Source organism: Hyperolius riggenbachi, chromosome 6 (assembly GCF_040937935.1).
Source record: "Hyperolius riggenbachi isolate aHypRig1 chromosome 6, aHypRig1.pri, whole genome shotgun sequence".
Lineage (NCBI taxonomy): Eukaryota > Metazoa > Chordata > Amphibia > Anura > Hyperoliidae > Hyperolius > Hyperolius riggenbachi.
This window is the reverse complement of record NC_090651.1, coordinates 107,593,486-107,616,292: the sequence shown is the minus strand read 5'-3', so window position 1 is coordinate 107,616,292 and position 22,807 is coordinate 107,593,486. Positions and strand designations below refer to the sequence as shown.

Genomic DNA, 22,807 nt, shown 5'->3' with positions numbered 1-22,807 from the left:
TGTGGCGGGGAGCAGCGAAATTGTGACAGAGGGGAATAGGAAATGTCCCCTAACACACTGGTATGTTTACTTTTGTGCGATTTTAACAATACAGATTCTCTTTAATTGCTAGGCAGATAAATGGTTAGATAGATAATGTCCAACATGTTGGAAATTATCTATCTGGCAGGTAAATCCAACAGAAAGTCTTACAGAAAATTGTATGGTGTGTACTAGGCATAACTCAAGATATTTTACCTTGCACTAGTCTCACAAGATAAGACCAATAAAATAAACCCCAAAAAGGAAATACCTAAATTTAGCTGTAGACAACAGCACTTATTTGCATAATTCCTCTCCTTGGACTTACCATAGTGAGTTAGAGATATCGTCTCATGCTGGAAATACACGGGTCAATTCTGGCGCTCGATTCTGCGCCCGCTCGTTTTTGCCGCTAGATTCTCACTTCTTTTATCTTCTGCTCGGTTTTCTTATCTTTTTCAATTCACTTCAATGACAAATCGAGCGGCAAAACGACCGAACGGTGATTGGACTTGTCGGATATCCAACCATCTAATCAGCTAAAAAACGAACCATGTATTCCCAGTATTAGACTCATTTCCCACTTGTAACCTGCGGTAGCGGGCAATGTGAATGGATGATTACATCGCACTGCAATGCCAAAGAAAAGCCAATGGAGATTACAATGAAATAATTTGACAAATTAAGTATCATAAAGTTAATACAACATGAGAACCATTGTTTAACTGAACACAACAGAAAATGGGAAACATGGCATGGAAATTACACCTAGAAAGAAAATCACCAAGATGTAAATGGGTGATCCTCCATGTGGGGAAATCATACTGCAGCCTCTGTGATGCAGTATAAGGCAAAGACAGTATAGACCAGAAGCGAAAACTGTAGTTATAAACCTGTGAAATGTGAACCCTTTCTTCCAGCAAGTCATTTTGCATGTTTGCCTTCCTGATGTGGTTTGGCCGAAGTAGGGAGCCCTCTAGATGAAGAAGTATCAGAGTCCAAAGTTGGTTAGCACACCAATTGTAGATTCAGTGTTGAGTTGACAATTGTTTTGGGGCCACAAGGGGTCTCCTTCATCAGAAAGTGCAGAAAATACAACCAGATACCTTAGTGCACAACATGTAAATAACAGTTTCAAAAAGCACCTGCCCATGGCATAATAGAGAGAACCACCCCCTCATACTTATTCAAACTTGTTTCAGAAAAGCATGTAAACAAATATTGCACGATCCATAAAGTGCATACAAAAATGATCAATGCACTTTATGGATCGTGCCTTCTTTGTTTACAGTGCAGTTCAGTGTGACAGAAGGCTGAGAAGGGAGAAGCTGCTGAAATACGATTGATCTGTGCTCAGATGTGTTCACAAACCAAACCAGATATGACATATGTGCAGTTTCTAGTAGTAAAAAAAGGGAGGAAATGACATCAGGATTGGCTTCTAATGCAGCAAAGATGGAAAATGCCTGAAACAGTTTTCTCCCTATTTACTATATAAAATTCACTGAAATCAAAACTTGGACAGTACAATACGTATGTTATGTAAGCAAATATTTATCTACTTATATATGTGTTTTTTTCCCTGGGATAGTATGGCTGTCCCTGCTGCCTTAAAAGGCATTATCGGTTAGGTGTGAAAATATCACGTAGGAGAAAAAATGAATTGAACATGGGCCCATCTGTCTACTTGAAGAGGGGATAGTTTGTAATTTAAAAAAATAGGAGGGGGCCATGAGCAAGCAAGAAAGATAATTAGGGAGATGCTAATAATTGTGCCTTGCATTAAAATTCTAAATAACTTGATTTGGACAAGTTGAATGCTCTCCCTGATGATTTTCATTGGCCCAAGACCAAGATGCATTAAATACGCAAGTCATTTATTACAAAGGCTTACAATGTATATAAACAACACTTCAAGATCCACAATCTCAGGTGTCCATGTAATTTTTTAAATATAACAATTTTCAGTTTTAGTCTTATTTATTAAGTAACTTATTAGAGCGCCAACAACCTTCTAAGTCCAAAAGGAGGAAGCTGCTCTCCAGAAAACCCTCTTCTTTACTTGACCCCATTACTTTAACGAACAAAGCAATTTTTGGAAAGGAAGTTTATCACTGGAAGGTTACACTCCTAGCACATTGTTGTTGTTTTTAGTGGACAACATGCATGGGAGCAATCCATCCATTCATAAGTCAAAGTTGTCGTCTGGCTAAGCAAAGTCAAAGACTGCCCTTTATTTTTTTGAAGCTTTGTAAATCAAATTCTTTGTATGTTTTTGCCAGGAAAAGTCCCATATCATCAACCACAGCCCCTGTTACGGTTTATGTAGACCTTTTTATACTTTTGTATGAAGTTTTATTTACACAATACTGTTGTTGCTGTGACCATTGGACACTAAGGTCAAACTAGATTGATGTTTTATAGTACTAAGGCCTCTATTCCACAGGCAGCTAAAAGTGGTGATTTCACATCTGTCAGCTGCTCCTGTCCACCGGCCAGTGGCTTGCTAGTGCTCATAATGGGGGCTGGGCAGGCAGCCCTCCTTCCCATGGAGTGGCATCTGAGAATGGCGGTTGCCACCCTCAGAGGCAGCGTGAAACTTTTTTACTGCCAGGTATTGTCAACACATACTGTGAGAATCTGCTCAGCTGCCTGTGCAGACAGGCAGCGTTTTGATCACTGTTCACGTCTGCATTCTGCAGGTCTCTTTAAGAGAGACTTTCTGTCAGTTCTGCAGCTTGTGTTGCTGAGGAATTTGCATACATTAGTCATGCAAATCCGTTACCTGCCTTCTTTTGATGACTAGCACTATAAAAGCATTCTGCTCCCAGAATGCTTTGCTGGACATTTCCCTTCCATGGTCTGTTCCTGATGGACACTGCTGGAGTGTCAGCCATTGCTATCTAGTATAGTTAATTCCTGGGGGTTGCTTTAGGCTCCCCTTCTAGTCCAGTCAGGTTGTATTATCTGTTTTGCCTGTTCCGTCTGTCTTGTGTTTGGATCGTACAAGCCCTAGCGTTAGCGGCTGTGGATCCTTCTGATTGAGTCTGGAGTGTAGGTTGGAACAGCGGTTGTTTCTGCCTACCTCATCTGTTCTGTCTGCCGTGTGTTTGGATCGCACTCGCCCTAGCGCTAGTGCTGGGGATCCTTCTGTTCTGTCTCCTGGGATCACGCTAGCTACTTTTCGCTAGCGCTGGGGATCCTTCTGTTCTGTCTTCTGGGATCGCGCTAGCCACCTTTCGCTAGCGCTGGGGATCCTTCTGTTCTGCTACTCTGTACTTGGATCGCGCTAGCCACTTTTTGCTAGTGCTGTGGATCCTATCTCTCGCTTGTCCCTGTTTTCGTGTGTCTGTCTTGTCTGATTCGAAACGCTTGCTGTAGGCTCGGTGAGGTAACCGTTAAGCAAGCGCTCACGTTCTCTGTTTCGTGTTTGTCTGTCTTTGGTTAGTTAGGCGTGCTTGTCTCTGTTGTGCGTAACACGCGGAGACCGCGCACGAACGCGTGCACTGTTGCGAATGAGTGCGGTGTTCGCGTTCAGCTAGCATTTGTTATTTTCTTTGTCTTTCTCTTTGTATGATTTGCTGTGCCTTTGCTACCCTTGTGCTCTGTCCTGCTCAGTCTTGTGTCGCTATTGGCAATCGCCATTCTTGCGATTGCGTTTCCTACTTCGTTTCCGCCATTGTGTGTTCGCCGTCGCTGGGTGGCGACTAATTTGGTGGGCACACATTGGTTCTGTCCTTTTGCTCTGTTCCCTGTGGGCTATCCAGCCCTGCCTGATTGTACCTTGTCCCGGATCTGTACAATTCCCATTTGGCATCTGTGGCTGTGCAGCGGCTGTGTTCGCCTGCACTCCACAGCGCCATCTGCCGGTGGGAATTGCCCTCTGCGGGTGCATAGCACCTAGCCTGGGTGTCCGCAATAATACGCTTGTGGAGGAAATCCGCCGCGTCAGCGCACGTCTGGTGCGCTGACCACGGAGACGATTCCGCAATCGTTACAGAATGTCCAGCCTAACCAAAATCCCCAGGGCAGAGGGAACCTTCGATTTTGTTCAGATGTCATTGCCTGAGGCAAAGGCATATGTGGATCCTATCATAGGTAGGATCGCACACTACATTAAAGCAGTTAAAAAGTCTGTCCTCGTTCCTAAACCCCAACCCATATGGAGATTACCTAGATACTGGGCTGTTTGAACCGCCATTTGCCTCATGGGAGATTGGGGCCTTGTTGGAAGAGTTTGATTTTGATTGGAAAGCCTTTTGCGATTTTTATATCGCAAAGAGCGCGGATGACCTGAATGATTGTCTCGACTCTATGTACCTTTTGATCGATTCTGATGAATGTGATGAGTGTGATGTGGATCTGGTGATTTATGTGTGGCAGACTATTTTGGACGAATTGCACACACACCAACCAATTATTTCCAATAAAGAGACACCATTGTCACATGATTATTCCTGTCTTTCTGGGGTAAAGCAAGTGAGTTTGGACACTGTGGGACCTGAAATGAATGGGTGTGCCTTGACTGTGGACACCTGCGTGAATTCTGATGGAGTTTCTCCCGTTTGTTTAGAGGTTAAATCTGTGCGATCTGATGCCGGTTTCTCAGATGTTCCTGTCGATTGTGATCGGCGTAAGTGTGTCAGCTTTGTCAATGATTTGTGGGATCCCTTGTCATGTAAAAACAGATCTTCTCTCAGTACTACTTTAAGATCCTCCATCTATGATCTCGCTATGGGGAAAATTCCCAAACGATGCAGTTTCAAGAGTAAAATTAATATGATTCCTCATGTTGTTGTCACAACTTCCCCTAACATTGTTCAGTATGAATGCTCAGACCTAGTCAGGTGTGAATGGGAGCCCCCGTTCCAGAAAAAACAGCTCGAAGCGTTGGTGTATGAATTGGAGAACGATTCAGAGTCGTTTTGTGAGTACTACATTGCCAGAAGTGAATCTGTCTTGAGAGCATGTATAAGTTATGCTTCTGCCTTAAGAGAAAAAAAGGGGTGTGAATTTGACTTTGTGAGTCCGCTGATTTGTATGTGGAAAATGATTCTGAATGAATTACGTGTACGTCATTCAGGTGACGTTTGTAAAGATACATTGTCAGCTGGCATTTCTGAGATCCAGCAATCCAGCCTGGAGACCTCAGAATCCCTGTCTTTGGAGTGTTCGGTTTCGCAACCTAAAGCGATTGTGGATTCGCAAATTTTGCGTTCTGTCTCCTCGGATTCGACATCGTTAGCCGAGTCTAAGAGTGAGACAGCACTTTGGTTTTGTAAACCTGATACTGAAGCACCTTTGCTCTGTCCAGAGAAGATGTCTCTGAGCCTGCCCTGTATCATGAATAAAGACATTATGTCCACTCGCATTGACATTTGCGAGTCTGATTCTGAAGTAAGTACTGACTCTCCACCCAGTAATCTGGATGAGTCAATATTACCTTGTTTAAAATGTCCTGCAGTGTCCCTAGAGGCTCGTCTAGGTATTGCAACCATTGTTACCTGTTTCTCTGCTATTTTGGAATTGCAGTCTGGTTTGACTGCTATGGAGGAATTTCCCTGCAGTGAAACGAAACTCAGAAAGCCAGAGTTAGTTTCACTAGATATTTCTGTGTATCCCTGTCCTGATGATGAAATTCAGTCTCAGTTTATGGTGGAACCTTCCCTGGGACATCTGCCCGGTTCACAAAATAAAGTTCAAGCCTTGCCCTGTAACATGGATAGTTCAGAATCCTTCTTAGGAAACTTGAAAAAGGATGTTCCTGAGGTCCTGTCTGACCTCCTGGAGATCTCCGAGTTCCTCCCAAAGGGTGCAGAACTTGTAGGAGACGTCTCCTGCCCCCCAAGTCCTTCTGAGGTGTTGCCCACTTCAGTAGGCATTGCTGCCTTGCTGGCTACCTTTTCAGCTCTGATGGAGCTTCACGCTTGTGTAGTCAATGATGATATTATTGTCACAGAAATTTCTGAATTTGTATCCGAGTCTTCTTTTGAAAGTCCAGTGCCTGTGACCTCCACTCATGATGATTCTCTGCCCGGTACTGGTTTTGGTCTTGACGTGCCGGACTCTGAGGTGGGCAGTTCCCCGACATGTCCTGAGGTTTCTCCTGTGCTGGTGTACCCCAGTGTGCTCTGTGACCCAGAAAGCCCAAGTGTGCCTCGGTTACCAGCGTACTCAGATGCTTCCTCGGTGGAGACATGCTCTGATATGGCCTGCCTGCTTGCATGCCCAGAAGTGGTCCCTGAAAGTCTTGATCTTGATGGGTGTCCTCGTAATTCTGAATCCGGAATTGTCATTGGTTCCATGGGGGTTCTTGGTAATTCTCCATGTGAGCCTGGTGATTGTTCTACCCTCTTGGGATCTCTGTGGAGCTTCAAAAGGTTCTGGGAGATTCCGGGAGAGATTTTGCTTGGTACCCTGGATAAGATCAACGGTGGCTTTTGCGTTGTAAGGGACACTTCGAACAGGTATTGTGGCAGGTTTGGTATTTTCGGACGCTCCTTGGAAGGTGGTGGGTATTGTCTGGAGGGTGTCGATGGCTTCTTCTCTGGCGTTCACAGTCCTGATGGGTGTTATACTGAGACTGGTAGTACTGATGGGCATGTTTCGGTGGCTTCTGTTTCCGATGAGGTCGGTTTCGGGTGGACTGACTCTGGAATTGGACCTTGTCGGGCTGCCCCGACCTTCATGAGTCTTCTGTTAGAATGGTTTGGAGATATCAGTTTTGAGGGTCGTCTGGAATTCGACCCTAGAAGGGGGGGTACTGTGAGAATCTGCTCAGCTGCCTGTGCAGACAGGCAGCGTTTTGATCACTGTTCACGTCTGCATTCTGCAGGTCTCTTTAAGAGAGACTTTCTGTCAGTTCTGCAGCTTGTGTTGCTGAGGAATTTGCATACATTAGTCATGCAAATCCGTTACCTGCCTTCTTTTGATGACTAGCACTATAAAAGCATTCTGCTCCCAGAATGCTTTGCTGGACATTTCCCTTCCATGGTCTGTTCCTGATGGACACTGCTGGAGTGTCAGCCATTGCTATCTAGTATAGTTAATTCCTGGGGGTTGCTTTAGGCTCCCCTTCTAGTCCAGTCAGGTTGTATTATCTGTTTTGCCTGTTCCGTCTGTCTTGTGTTTGGATCGTACAAGCCCTAGCGTTAGCGGCTGTGGATCCTTCTGATTGAGTCTGGAGTGTAGGTTGGAACAGCGGTTGTTTCTGCCTACCTCATCTGTTCTGTCTGCCGTGTGTTTGGATCGCACTCGCCCTAGCGCTAGTGCTGGGGATCCTTCTGTTCTGTCTCCTGGGATCACGCTAGCTACTTTTCGCTAGCGCTGGGGATCCTTCTGTTCTGTCTTCTGGGATCGCGCTAGCCACCTTTCGCTAGCGCTGGGGATCCTTCTGTTCTGCTACTCTGTACTTGGATCGCGCTAGCCACTTTTTGCTAGTGCTGTGGATCCTATCTCTCGCTTGTCCCTGTTTTCGTGTGTCTGTCTTGTCTGATTCGAAACGCTTGCTGTAGGCTCGGTGAGGTAACCGTTAAGCAAGCGCTCACGTTCTCTGTTTCGTGTTTGTCTGTCTTTGGTTAGTTAGGCGTGCTTGTCTCTGTTGTGCGTAACACGCGGAGACCGCGCACGAACGCGTGCACTGTTGCGAATGAGTGCGGTGTTCGCGTTCAGCTAGCATTTGTTATTTTCTTTGTCTTTCTCTTTGTATGATTTGCTGTGCCTTTGCTACCCTTGTGCTCTGTCCTGCTCAGTCTTGTGTCGCTATTGGCAATCGCCATTCTTGCGATTGCGTTTCCTACTTCGTTTCCGCCATTGTGTGTTCGCCGTCGCTGGGTGGCGACTAATTTGGTGGGCACACATTGGTTCTGTCCTTTTGCTCTGTTCCCTGTGGGCTATCCAGCCCTGCCTGATTGTACCTTGTCCCGGATCTGTACAATTCCCATTTGGCATCTGTGGCTGTGCAGCGGCTGTGTTCGCCTGCACTCCACAGCGCCATCTGCCGGTGGGAATTGCCCTCTGCGGGTGCATAGCACCTAGCCTGGGTGTCCGCAATAATACGCTTGTGGAGGAAATCCGCCGCGTCAGCGCACGTCTGGTGCGCTGACCACGGAGACGATTCCGCAATCGTTACACATACCAAACGCGACACACTCGGTGTTACCAAATGCTGGAATTCAGTTGCATGTAATTGCAGCCGAATGGTGTTTGTGGCTGGCAGATGGGAGGTTAAACAGCCAACAGCAGTTCAGCCACCCATGAAAAAGAGGCCTAAGTGCAGAGTCATGATACTCATTGCCTCCAAGGCAAGAAACCATAAAAAAACTTGCAAAAGGCTCATGTATAAAGGAGTACATCACTTATATATACACAGTGCAATTTTGAAGCTCAATTAAGCATGAGAATTCCAATTCTTATTCATTTCGATTTGTGACAACCACTTAAATGTTTTCTTCCTTTTATGCATTGGCAACTGGATTCAGTAATGTTTTTAGGTATTTATACTTGCCTGGTGTTAGACTTAAAACAAGAAACAGTGCAAAATTGAAAACATGACTGATTGATTGATAGATAAATGCTTGCAAAAGAACAGTGGCAAGGCAGATTGAGGAAGTTTCTGTTAAACAACCATGGTTGCTAAAATTGTGATTTGTCAAAGTACTATGGACTATAAAACGTTGGAGTAATCTGTCAGTGTCAGACATCGTGTATATCCAGCGGTTCCACCTGGCATATTGCTGCAGAGTTACTATTGCGCTCTGTGTGAAGTTCTTATCATTAACTCAGAACACTCTGTCAGCTCTTAACTTGTCCATCAAAAGATTTAGCTGGTGTTCCCAAGCAACAGGTCAACAGATTTTATTTTCACATATATTGCAACCTGAAGCAGTTTATCCATGATAAGTTAGTCATTTCTACTTTTAGTCATATTTTTTTCTGTTAATACAAACCTAAAGATAAACAATAACCTTTTTCAGAAATAAGAGTCTTCATCTCCAATAAACATGTAAATGGCTCTAGTGAAGTATTTTATTACAATTGGGACGAGCAGGGAACTCTAAATACCATGTTCATGGTGGCACACAGGCAGGAAAGCTGTTGTATCCGGGGGTAATGCAAAGACATCATCCTCCCCAATGCTGGCCTCCACTTCAAGTTCTATTGTATTGCTGTCCAGCAGCCAATTTTCCATTCTACAGTTTTTGGTAGAAAACTACTTCCATGCCAGCACCTCAGTTTTGCACCGCTTTTAGACTTTCAACTTATGGACAAGTAGACTAGTGTGTGACTCATACTTCTAAAAGTAAAGGATCAGCATGAGAGGCAGGCAGTTGTCATCTTTTCAATGGGAATAAAGGAAGCATGCCCCTCGGTGGATAGCACTCTAGCCTTGCAGCTCTAGGTCCCTGGCTCAGATTTCACCCAAGGCACCATCTGCACAGAATTTTGATGTTCTCTTGTCTGTGTGGGTTTCCTCTGGGAGATTTGGTTTCCTCCCACATCCCAAAAACATACAGATAAGTTCATTGGCTTCCAACTAATATAGACTCTAGACTACAATGGACATATGGCCATGGTAGAGATTAGTAGAGATTAGATTGTGAGTGCCTCTGAGGGACAGTTAGTGATAGGACTACATATAATTTGTAAAACACTGTGGATACAGGTGTGGAGTTGGTCAAAATGACCCCCTGGAGGGAAAAACAAACACAAAGGCTTAGTGCACACCAGAGCGGTTCGGCTGCGGTTTGCGATCCGCTTGCGGGTGCGGATCCGCTAGGGTAATGTATTTCAATGGGCTGGTGCACACCAGAAAAGGAGGCGTTTTGCAGAAACGCATACTCCCGGGCTGCTGCAGATTTTGGATTGCGGAGGCATTTCTGCCTCAATGTTAAGTATAGGAAAAACGCAAACCGCTCTGAAAAACGGCACTTCAGAGCGGTTTGCCAGGCGTTTTTTGTTACAGTAGCTGTTCAGTAACAGCTTTACTGTAACAATACATGAAATCTACTACACCAAAAACGCTTCCCAAAACCGCAAAATGCTAGCTGAAACGCAACAGAAAAAGAAGAAAAAGCGTTTCAAAATCTGCTAGCATTTTGCGGATCTGCTAGTGGTTTTTGGTGTGCACCAGGCCAAAGACAACGGGAGCCCTGATGGTGCAGTAAGTCACAACGGGAAAAGGAAAGCAGAAAACGAAATGTGTACTCACTTAGTAAAGTTGCAAAAGGGCAACCAACCTCTGTAGACAGGTGGAGATCTATAATAAACCCGACTCCACTTGGGTGTCCAGGCAAGCTGAGTGTAGTCCTGCTCTTGATGAAAAAAGGAACTGGAGGGGTTTAGAGGTGGCTAGGCCACTAAAGACCCAGGTGGTATATCCCTCCAAAGGCATCGCTAAGCACTGTCTGTGCACTTTTTTTATGGCCTGAGGATGTGGGCACAGTCACACAAAATGTATTGCCAGTGCACATTAAAAGTCATTAATCGTATGATTGTGTCTTCATTTGAGGTGGGCCACTTCAACTTTTTTCTTTATAACTGTTTTGTCATACCCTGGGTGCTCCGCCCCCCAAGCAGGAGATGCGCGCGCAGCCTGCGCGCGATCTCCTGCAAAACAGGGCCCCAGGACTTTACGCCAATCGGCTTTAGGCGGTCCTGGGGCTGCCGCCGCGGCCACGCCCATCGGCGTGACGCGGTCGACAAGAGGTTAATTCACTTGCTAGGAATGTATGCTCTGTATAGAAAATGTATTCTGAAGGTGGGATTTTTTTCTGTATATTAATCCCAGGGAAGTAAAATTAGTAGCAATCTATTATTTAAAAAAAAAAAAAAAAAGTAAGTACAATAACATCTTTTCAATTGCATTTTGAAGTGAGAGGGATATTTAAGCTGACATATTTATTTCCTTTTAAACTATGTAAATAGCCTGACTCTCCTGATGATCTTCTATCACAACAACTTGAAGCCATAGACCCTGCACAAGCATGCAGATTGGGTCCTCTGTTTGACTAGATTAGCTACTAGACTGTCTATTGTTTAAAGCAAAGAAGAAACTCCATTCAGGTTACCGTACATACTTACCTGTGTAAAGGTTTGTCTCTGGATAGCATAGAGCCTGCCCAGTCATCTCATTCCATGCAGTCATTTTAGCATCATCCCCTACATAAGTTGTGTGATTAACCTCCTGAGCGGTATGGACGAGCTCAGCTCGTCCATCACCGCCGGAGGCTGCCGCTCAGGCCCTGCCGGGCCGATTTTCTTCAAATAAAAAGCAGCACACGCAGCCGGCACTTTGCCAGCCGCATGAGCTGCCTGATCGCCGCTGCTCTGCGGCGATCCGCCGCGAGCAGCGGCGAAAAAGGGTCCCCCCAGCCGCCCGAGCCCTGCGCAGCCGGACCAATCAGTTCCGGCCAGCGCTAAGGGCTGGATCGGAGGCGGCTGACGTCAGGACGTCGGCTGACGTCCATGACGTCACTCCGCTCGTCGCCATGGCGACGAGGAAAGCCAAACAAGGAAGGCTGCTCATTGCGGCCTTCCTTGTTTATTCTGGGCACCGGAGGCAATCGGAAGAACGCCTCCGGAGCGCCCTCTAGTGGGATTTCATGCAGCCAACTTTCAGTTGGCTGCATGAAATAGTTTTTTTTTAATTAAAAAAAACCCCTCCCGCAGCCTCCCTGGCGATCTCAATAGAACGCCGGGGAGGTTAAGTAGCTCTTGGGCCCTCCTCGACAGCCTTTGGAAGTATTCGTGTCCCCAGTGCTTTGGAAGACATGGACTCATGCATGCGCAGTACAGATGTGCACGTCTGTGGAGGGCCGAAGAGGTTTTTTGACCTAGCAAGCTGTGTAACCTCACCAGGGGACTGCACTGGAACAGGTTGGAGTGAGGATCAGGAAGGCTCTTTGCTTTCCAGAGCCTTCCTTCTACACAGTGCAGAGATTGAGGGTGCAGAGATTGAGTTGCACGTAGGCAACAGGTAAAATAATCCTAATCCAATAATAATCCAATAATAATATATTAAATAGAATATATGAAATAAAATAGATAAAATAGTCTGGTTTATTTATGCCAAGATAAACAGAAAACACTTTTCCTAAGCAAGAAGGCCCCTACACAGCTAAATCAGGTAATTACTTTAGCTGTGTTGATGGTCAGAGTCCTTTACTGTCTAAGAAATTTCCAAAAAACGTGTGCCCCCTGTCCCCTGAAACACTGAGATATATGTGTGTGTCATAGGCGCCTCTATGAGAGCCACAGTGCTATGTGATGCAACAGAAGTGCTTCTGATGATATTATAGAGGGGAAGCAGACTCTGAAGTGGGTTGCCAAGCAGTACGTGTGGTACAGCTCGGCACAAAAATGCATTGGAGTCAATGGCACTACAACAATCTTTACAGATTGTTGCAGTAGAGGTGTGGTGGCATGTGCATCCCCGATGTAGTCATGTGAAGCACTTCTTGACTGGATGTGTGCATGTGACTTAGATGTCAGATGTCTTTGACTTCTGACATCACTTGCACGCATGTTCAGGGGTCAGGGGCATGCAGATATTCCTGTTAACACTATTTGCCACAAAGACAAATCTGCATGCAATAGTGCGCTGTGGTAAGCTCTTATGCTGCACACAAATTACACCGCACCAAGTGTGCAATTAGCCTCAATCTTCCTTCTATTGAAAATAAGAATATGAGATGAGAATCCCAAAACGTTCTCTTTACCATTAGCACTACTGATACAGTTATTGATTTTATGTTTATTTTCAATTCAAGTTTGCTTTAAAAATGGAATTTTACTTTTCAGAGATTTAAAAAAGTTGAAAATTCTTTCAGAGACCAAATACTTTATTATTTTTAACTAAACTACTTTACAGTGGAGGCATGACCTTTCTTTTCCTAAAGTGTTTTGAAAGGCACCAAATAACATATATTTGACCATCATTTTCTCCCAGTGTTTTTCTGTAGTATATAATATCGCATAGAAATTAGTTTTATAGCAGTCGCTGGCTCACTGTAGCAGAAAAACTGCATAAATAAATGGTGGTCCTGGAAAATATTCTTACACTATTTGACCTTTCTGTGTTGTATATTGCATAGATGAAAATGTTTGTTATTTAAACATAAAATAACAGACTTCTAACTAATTGCAGAATATTAATTAAAGATCATGTCCATGTTCAGTTGTAGTAATATCAGTATTAACTTTACTTTAGCCCTCAGTGCCCCATAAACATACACGTACATAAATTATGCTTTGACATATGCAGTTGCCACACAAGTTGAGATTGTTTTAAGGTTTATATAGAAAAAGTATCAATTTAATTGTCTGCAATATTGGGATTTAAGAACTGATGCAAACATAAGAAGATACAAATGAAAAAAAAATGCAAGAAAAGTAAGGGCAAACACGGCAAGCAAATACAGGCATGCTAATAGTGTGAATGACCATGGCCGCAATAGTCAGCAGTGATGATGAGTGGGCAAATGCAAAATTCTGAGCAATGGTGGCTTTATTCATCATCTCTGGCTGCTGGCTCATAGTCTTATTTTGTATTTAAAGGTTACAATTTTTGAATATCTTAGGCATTTGATGGTCATTTTTTAAGCTATTCAGTTCATGTACAGATAAATCCTTAATGACTGCCCTTTTGATCTGATCCCTGCACTCAGCCATACAGGAGTTTTGTGATCTTTAATTTTTTTTTATTAATAGTTATGCTAACTATCATTCACAACCTTAGACTCTTAACCCTTACAGTGAGAACATAAGACAAAAAGGAACACAGACTAGTTCTATGTGGGACTGAAATCATACATACACGTTATTTCCTCATGTTACTTCATGCAACTTTTAAAAAACCACTTCCCCACTAAGCGTTTTTCCCCTTAAAAACCAGAGCAATTTTAACATGTAATGCTCCTCCCATTCATTGACCAATAACTTTATCACTATTTATCACAGCTAAATGATCTATAAAAAAAATGTCCGCGATAAATTAGGCTTTATTTGAGTGGTACTTTTTGCTAAGAATTATTTAATTTCATATGTATTTTAAAAGGAAGAATAAAGAAAAAAATAATAATAATCTAATAATTTCTTACTTTTCGGCCTGTATAGTTTTTCAATAAAACGTTCTATGATAGATAAAAACCCACACATTTTATTTGCCCATTTACAACATTTAATTCATGTCCCTAGTACAATGTATGGTGACAATATTTTATTTGGAAATAGAAATAACGATTTGGAAATAACAATTTTTTTTATATTTTGTGTTTTTTATACTATATAATAATTACAAGCTGTGAGTACAGATGCTCAGAATTGCAATTTTTCCGTTCTGCGGTAATTCCACATACCGCCAATCCCAAATTCCGCTTCCTTTTAATTCCGGCGATATTCCGGACCAGTTCCGCGGTCCGGAATCTCTCTCTCTCTCTCTCTCTCTCTCTCTCTCTCTCTCTCTCCTCCTTCCATCCATCCAGTACGGAATTGCAGATTTTCAAAACAGCTTATAAACCATAGCTGGGATTTGAACCCAGGACTCAGTTTGTAGTAGGCATCTGTCTTACCCTCTAGACCATGATGAACCACACTACATGCTAAAGCTGGCCTAGCATAAAGCATACTACCATTATGATCAATTCGATAGTAAAAGTAGCATGATTAAGGATTTGTGCTTTTTGAAAAGCATGCTTATATACCATAGGTGGGATTTGAACCCAGGACTCAGTGTGTAGTAGGTATCTGTCTTACCCCCCTAGACCATCAACCACACTACATGGTAGTAGGTATCTGTCTTACCCCCTAGACCATCAACCACACTACATGCTACACAGTAGCATCAATTCAATAGAAAAAGTTTCTATTGAATTGATCATAATGGTAGTATGGTACATGCAAGGCCAGCTTTAGCATGTAGTGTGGTCAGAGGTGGGACAAGGTCCTTCAGCACCCAAGGCTGAGACAGCAAAGTGCGCCCCCCCATCCCTCCCACCCCAGCCATCACACACTGATTGCTATTACACTAAGAGGTGCCCCAGGGCCCCCAACCCCCCCAACACCTTAATCTCTACTTATCTGGCTTGCAGTCGCTGCCATGTATCACCTTTTCTTATTTTTTTCTGCTTCAAACACAATTGGGAATGACAGCTGAATGAATTGTGCACCCCCTCCTACACTGCGCCCTGAGGCTGGAGCCTCTCCAGCCTCTGCCTCAGCCTGGCCCTGAGTATGGTTTATGGTCTAGTGGGTAAGACAGATACCTACTACCATGTAGTGTGGTTTATGGTCTAGAGGGTAAGACAGATACCTACTACACACTGAGTCCTGGGTTCAAATCCCAGCTATGGTATATAAGCATGCTTTTCAAAAAGTACAAATCCTTAATCATGATACTTTTACTATCGAATTGATCATAATGGTAGTATGCTTTATGCTAGGCCAGCTTTAGCATGTAGCGTGGTTCATGGTCTAGAGGGTAAGACAGATACCTACTACACACTGAGTCCTGGGTTCAAATCCCAGCTATGGTATATAAGCTGTTTTGAAAATCTGCAATTCCGTACTGGATGGATGGATGGATGGATGGGAGGAGAAGGAGAAGGAGGAGGAGAAGGAGGAGGAGAAGAAGGAGGAGGAGAAGGAGGAGGAGAAGAAGGAGGAGGAGAAGGAGGAGGAGGAGAAGGAGGAGGAGAAGGAGGAGGAGAAGGAGGAGGAGAAGGAGGAGGAGAAGGAGGAGGAGGAGGAGGAGGAGAAGAGAGAGAGAGAGAGAGAGAGAGAGAGAGAGAATCGGCCGGAATCACGGAATTAATAATTCCGCTGAATTTTCCGAGCACCCCTAGCTGTGAGGGATTAGCTTTCAGTGGGGAGCTTGGACAGTGTTATAGACTAACTCAAGCACAGTGTCTTGCAAACAAATGGCGCGTTATTGTTAACAGAAAAAAATACACAAAAAGCATGGTGCAGCAAAACAAAACAGTCCTTACTGTGTAGCAAACAGTGTAACACACAGTGCACAGAAAAGTCCTCCATATCTAACACAGCTAGTGGCTGGAAAGTGTACTGGTTAAGGGCTCTGCCTTTGACATGGGAGACCAGGGTTCGAATCCTGGCTAGGGTCAGTACCTATTCAGTAAGGAGTTCAAGGCAAAACTCCCTAACACTGCAGGGTGGCCTCCTTAACACGTCCCACTGGCTGCAGCTCTTGAGTGCTTTGAGTCCGACAGGAGAAAAGCGCTATATAAATGTTTGGATTATTATTATTATTATTTATGACTGCAGAATCCTCCACATAAAGCAGAGTGCAACTCCTGACACTCTGACTGTCAGTCTGCCTCCTCATTTTCTCTCCATCTGCACACTAGTCTGCTGACTATTTAAACATTGGCAACTGTGTAATCAGCAGGTGCACAGCAGAAAACCTGGGTGACAACTCCACCCAGGATTCGGCAGCCAGAAGCACCCACCCTGCACTACTCTTGGCCAGCTCCAGACCCAGACCAGGACTTGGCTAATGCAAACCTACATCAGCGAAGTCCAAATACAGCCTTTGCAGCTGCTTACCACAGAAAGCGCCAGATCCTGGGTGCAACATACAGCCCATCTCTAACACAGGACAAAGTAAGGTGTGTCTCACCCTTGACTTTTGTCACAAAGCCCTTATTTGCAATAATAATGGTAATATACCCCAATGACATACTTATTAAAAAAGCTGAGTCCCTAAGGTAATTATTAATGTATTTTTTAATTGCAAACATTTGTTTTTATTATTTTTTAACAGTGTTTATTTTGATAATAATAGGGAGGGGGGAAAAATGGTTAAAGACCACCTCCAGCACCCAAAAAAGTCTGAATGGCTATACATTTGTGCAGTCTATGCACAGTATACAGTTAGATGAACATATAAAGTTTACATCTGGTACATCGTAGTGCATAGAACAGACTCACATTTATATCTGTAGTAGCACTTCCCTATTTCTGAAGTACACTCTCAGCATTGTGCCCCCCCCCCCTTCAGCTAGGTTCCCTCCTCTTCCCCTCCCTCCCCTGTTCTCTGCCTGCCTGGATCAAATTACTTCTCTTTTCACAGTGTGTAGAAGAGAGAAGAGACAGGAAAACTCTTATCATGTCTGTTTGCTATAATTCTTATTTCAGATGTCTGCCTGCCTGCCTAGATTAGATTACATGAACATGAGGGGTGGAGTTATGACATCAATCCTCCAGCATCCTTTGCACATACGGTTTGGAAAGAAAAAAAATGCCAGAGCCCAATTTCACACTGGGGGCGGGGATTTTAAGACCATATGTAGAATAAGGACCATAGGGTGAGAAAATCACACTTTTATTATGTGTGATTTTATATATCTTGGCAACTTATTAGGTTTAAAGCAAACTGTAATTTGTAATTTAGTTACTGTTTAATAATTAATGTGGATTTTATTTCTTTTTGTAATTTGTATGTGGTTTGGCTGTATTTTTCTCTTTTGTCCACTAGATGTCACCACACTTGCCTGTGTACTGAATAGAACACAGGAAGTAATGTGCTCCTGTGTTTGTTTACTTTCCCTTTGAACACCGTCATCTTGCTGATGCTGATGATCATTTGTTACAGGCAGTTTGATCGACTTTGGGAACACATGTTCTTATCTACCAATCAGTATTCTGTTGGGGGGGGGAGTCAGGAGCGCGAGCGGGTGGCCTGTAAAGTGATGATACCTGTTTCTACGCCACAGGTTTTTAAGTGAAGTCCAGAGAGACATAGATACATGATGCGGCGGTGGTTAGTTGGTAAAGGAAACCTTTCTATAAAACATTTCTCACAATTGTAAAATAAAATCATGTAGGTAAAGATGTCTGTGGTCTGTGTACAAAAAAAATACAGCTGACAGACAAGCTGCTATAAACAGAATAATGAAGGTTTGATATAAAGGATAGCTATAAAATAAATACAGTAAAATGGCATAAAATGCTGTATGAAATAATAAAAAAAAAGTTGTCATCTCCAAATGACCTGTTTTCTTGATTTTTTCAGTATCCAATTTTGCTTCACTGTCTATTATTGTACCTGTGCAGGTTATGAATATAAATAAATCTTGGTCTATAACCAGCAGGTTTCCTGTATTTCACTTCTTGGAGAGCCAGTGCTCTACTCTGAAACCCATATGCTAAGAGAGTGCAGACTCACCTCATGCACCTCAGTTATTGCCTGTTTCATATGTATGGGTGTGTATGTGGCAGTGGCTGGATAGTCTACTGGATAAGGGCTTTGCCTCTGACACAGGAAAACAGGATTCAAGCCTTGGCTCTTCCTGTTTAGTAAGCCAGCATCTACACAGTGAAGAGACCTAACACGGCTACTGCCTATAGAGTGCTCCTTAGTGGCTGCAGCTCTGGCATTTTGAGTCTGCCAGGAGAAAAAACACAATATAAATGTCCTGTGTCCTGTCTATGTCATTTTTAGCATAGGAAAATACATTTTCATTTCAGTCAGTTACCACTTCCTTTCAGCTGGTCAAACCTCACTGATTCCAGGCACTGTGCAAAAGAGAGCAGAATTATAAAGGAAGATACGTAAAGATGAACTATACTGTAAATAACATAATTAATAAAAATCAACTTGAGAAGAAAGGCAGCATCCGGCACTCCAAACTAATCAATACTATTAACCAGTTCAGCCTATCTGGACGAGCTTCCTCGTCCAGATAGGCACTGCTGCCGCCGCCTCGTGCGCGCGATCGGGCGCGCCCCCGCGCGTGCTCCCGCTGCCCGCCGCTAGCCCCCCGATCAGTGAATGGGAATATAATTCCCATTCACCGATCTATCTTCCCCGCAGAAATACCGACGCTTTCTCTCCAGAGAGCGCGGTATTTCTGCCCCCAGGAAACATTTCCCCTGCTTTTAAGTTCCTAGATGCGAAATCGTTCGCATCTAGGACTTTTTTCACTGTGGCCATCTTGTGGCCGAATAGTAAACTGCACCACAATTCATTTTTAATTAAAAAAAAATATATATTTTACATTTAAAATTAACAGTTTCCCTCCCACACCAAAAATTACCCACATACACTTTTTTTATTAAAAATAAAAATAAAAAATACAATAAAAACAAAACAAAAACAACATAAATAGTTACCCAAGGGTCTGAACTTTTTAAATATGCATGTCAAGAGAATATGTTATTATATTATTTAAAATTATAAGCTTATAAATAGTGATGGACGCAAATTGAAAAAATGCACCTTTATTTCTAAATGAAATATCGGCACCATAAATTGTGATAGGGACATCGTTTAAATGGTGTAATAAGCGGGACAGATGGGCGTATATTAATTTCAAACTATAATGGCCAAAAACTGAGAAATAATGAATTTTTTTCATTTCTTTCTTAACCTATTTTGGTTTCTGGACGTAGAAACTACGTCCAGAAACCATGTGCGCTACCGCGCGCCCCCGCGGCCGATCGCGCGCGTGCACGCGCACTCCCGGCCGCGGATTCGGTAGTCAGGGAATCAATGTATCGGACTATGAAGTCCGATCACTGATTCCTCTCCCCCGCTTAAAAAGAGACAGCTTCTCTCGGAAGCTGCGCCTTTTCTGGCCATTCACTTCCTGATGCGCCACTCTAAGCGTATGTTACGCTTAGAGTGACGTCATGTAAACAAACTCATGGCCGCCATCTTGTGGCCAAAAAGTAATACTACACCTGAAAATAGAAATGAATTAAAATCAACACACATTTATATTATAAATCTATTGTTTACCCCCCACCCTCCCAAAACTACCCAAATAAAATGTTTACTATAAATAAAAAAAACCATTACAATAAAAAAAAAAAAAACATGTAAATATTTACCTAAGGGTCTAAACTTTTTAAATATCAATGTAAAGATGAAATATTTCAATATTTTTTTTATTTTAAACTTGTTAATAGTGATGGATGCAAAATGGAAAAAATGCACCTTTATTTCCAAATAAAATATTGTCGCCATACATTGTGATAGGGACATAATTTTAATGGTGTAATAACCGGGACATATGGGCATATACAATACGTGAGTTTTAATTATGGAGGCATGTATTATTTTAAAACTATAATGGCTGAAAACTAAGAAATAATGAATTTTTCCATTTTTTTCTTATTCTTCCTGTTAAAATGCGTTTACAGTAAAGTGGCTCTTAGCAAAATGTACCCCCCAAAGAAAGCCTAATTGGTGGCGGAAAAAACACGATATAGATCAGTTCATTGTGATAAGTAGTGATAAAGTTATAGGCTAATGAATGGGAGGTGAACATTTCTCTCGTGAAAACCACGGAACCTGAATGGGTTAATCTTCCTGTTAAAATAGATTTAGAAAAAAATAATTCTTAGCAAAATGTAGCACCCAAAGAAAGCCTAATTAGTGGCGGAAAAAACAAGATATAGTTCAATTCATTGTGATAAGTAGCAATAAAGTTATAGGCGAATGAATGGGAGGTAAACGTTGCTCGTATGCATGAGATTTTCGGACTGCGGTGCTGAACCGGTTAAAGCACAGACAGTTTTCCTCAGCTCATGTTAATTCTTAGCTTAAACTGAACCTAAACTTTAATGGAGAAGTTTTTGCTCTTAGAAGCAAGGGCTATACAGTGAGTTTCAAGCATGGTGTACTAATGTTATGATTGCGAGAAAACATATCTTGACACATTTTACTTAATATAATTTTGCTTTTATAAAACAGAAGGTGTTTGCAATTATTCAGCTTTATGCAAGCAAGAAAGATATCCCATGATGCATCACTGTTGAATATGAAAAATATTCCCTTTTGTCCCTAAAAGCCAGACACAGATGGTTCTGTGTATGCATCTGAATATCAGAGACATAAAGAGATGATTTCCATATGCATCAGTGGTGCATCATGGGAGATGTGTCTTTCTTATATAAAGCTGAATTATTGCTAATACCTTCTGTTTTAAAAAGGAAAATTTATATTTAACACATAGCATTAAATAAAGGGTCATTTTGGTTCTCTTTCTCCCTTACAAACCCCTTAAGGTTTTGGGTCACCACGAGCTGACAGAATATTCTTTTTGATACATTTAGAACATTGTAGTTGATTTCAGACTAAATAAAATTCTAAATTTTAGTCACCTTAAAATACAACCTGCTTTGCTATCTTATTATTGTTTTTATATATTTTCAGAAGTTAACTTAACTTTTTGAATGTATAAGTTTGTACTTTGATGGGTTTTGGCAGTAAAATGTTTTCTTCATTGTCAATTTGTTTCTTTGCAGAATGTTTTGACATTAAACCCCAAGACTATTGAATATGCAGCTCTACATTCTACTGCAGCAAAGAAGCAGGCTAAGAAACTATGGAAGAGAAATCCTGACAAGAGTTGTTCTGTAAGTAATGTGTGCATTTGTTCTGGAATGCTTTAACCATGAATATTGACAAATGGATAGCTGGATCAGGGCCAGCTATACTATTGGGTTTCCATGCCAGTTAGGATCAATATAAAAAAGTTGGTGTTTTTGGAGCACAGCCTAGCACCTAAAACTGTATTTACATTATAAATGAAAAAAGTATATCAATATACTACCAAAATTATGTAAGTAAACAGTATAAAATGAATCAAGCTGCAGAGCAATGCTAACATACATCAAAGGTTAGAAGAATAAAATGCACAAACTTATACAAATACAGTAGAGTTCCAGTTAACTGGTCTCAACTATTTAGTATGCCTGTCGGTGGAGAATAGGGGCATTCCTAACTCAGTTTGCAGAGTTATACATAGTGGAAGTGACTTACGAATCCTCCGGGGGGCGATCTTCTTCTCTCCTGCAGCTCCTAGTGGCTTTTTTCCTCGTATGGCTCCCCAGCATGTCACCCAACCCACATCGGGTCACGTGACACATCAGAGCTACAGAACTGAAGACTGGCACCCGGCGGATCTGTAAGTGATTACAGCTGTTCGCACCCATTCTACCTTTTATCGGCAGAAGTAGGGGGTGGGCAGGTTAGTGTTCATTTTAACGTTGGTTGCTTGGCTTCTCAAGCAACCGAAAAGAGCACGTACCCGGCATCAGGCAATCTCATCTGTGCCGGATACATGAGACTCTACTGTGCAACATTCTCAGAAAGCATTTTAAAAGGGCTTTTATTGGATTCCAACATGTACGATTAAGATGTGACAATTAGATCAAATAACCGTAAACTTGCTATAACTAGGGATGAGGTTTTGGAATCTGAACAGTTTAATTTTTAGAACTTGAAAAAAACACATTTTGAGTTTTGCATTGAAATCAATATGAGGACTTTCATGGTTAATTGCAAGCCCTTATTCATGTGATCGTCATAAAATGTGTAAATCTTTTAGGCATGTTAGGACCAACTTAAGAAACATTTCAAAAATATTTTTGTTTCAAAAAGATCTAATAATTTTTGGGGAAATTGATTTTAAAAGTTTGAGGGCTTATTCACAGTGGGATGTTGCGGAGCTGCGTTGTAAAGTCTTATAATGCAGCTTACCACACTGCAATGCTAATCCTATGGGACGATTACAGTGCAACGTTGGCAGCGCTTTGTTACATGTAGTGTTATGGTAATGCACTGCTGCAGTGCGTTACCTCTAAATGTACACGATACCAAGTACAGGAAAGCATACTTTTCATTGCCTGTATGCTTTACTGTACCTACTGTATGTGACGGTAACAAAGCATTAAGGAGCATTGCCACCTTTTTTTTTCGTTGCATTGTAATGCTGCATTGCGACTTTAACGTCACATCACAATGCAATCTCCCACTGTT

The 22,807-nt window shown here is 42.4% G+C and overlaps 1 protein-coding gene across 4 annotated transcripts in view; it reads left to right on the top strand.

Annotated features, from left to right (window-relative positions):
• DPYD (dihydropyrimidine dehydrogenase) overlaps positions 1-22,807 on the top strand; it is a 1,875,594-nt gene that overhangs the window by 117,578 nt on the left and 1,735,209 nt on the right. For all 4 annotated transcript variants that reach the window (XM_068239758.1, XM_068239759.1, XM_068239760.1 and 1 more), the window contains exon 2: positions 21,292-21,402. In XM_068239758.1, coding sequence (XP_068095859.1) covers positions 21,292-21,402 — 111 coding nt within the window. The remainder of the gene's footprint in view (positions 1-21,291; positions 21,403-22,807) is intronic.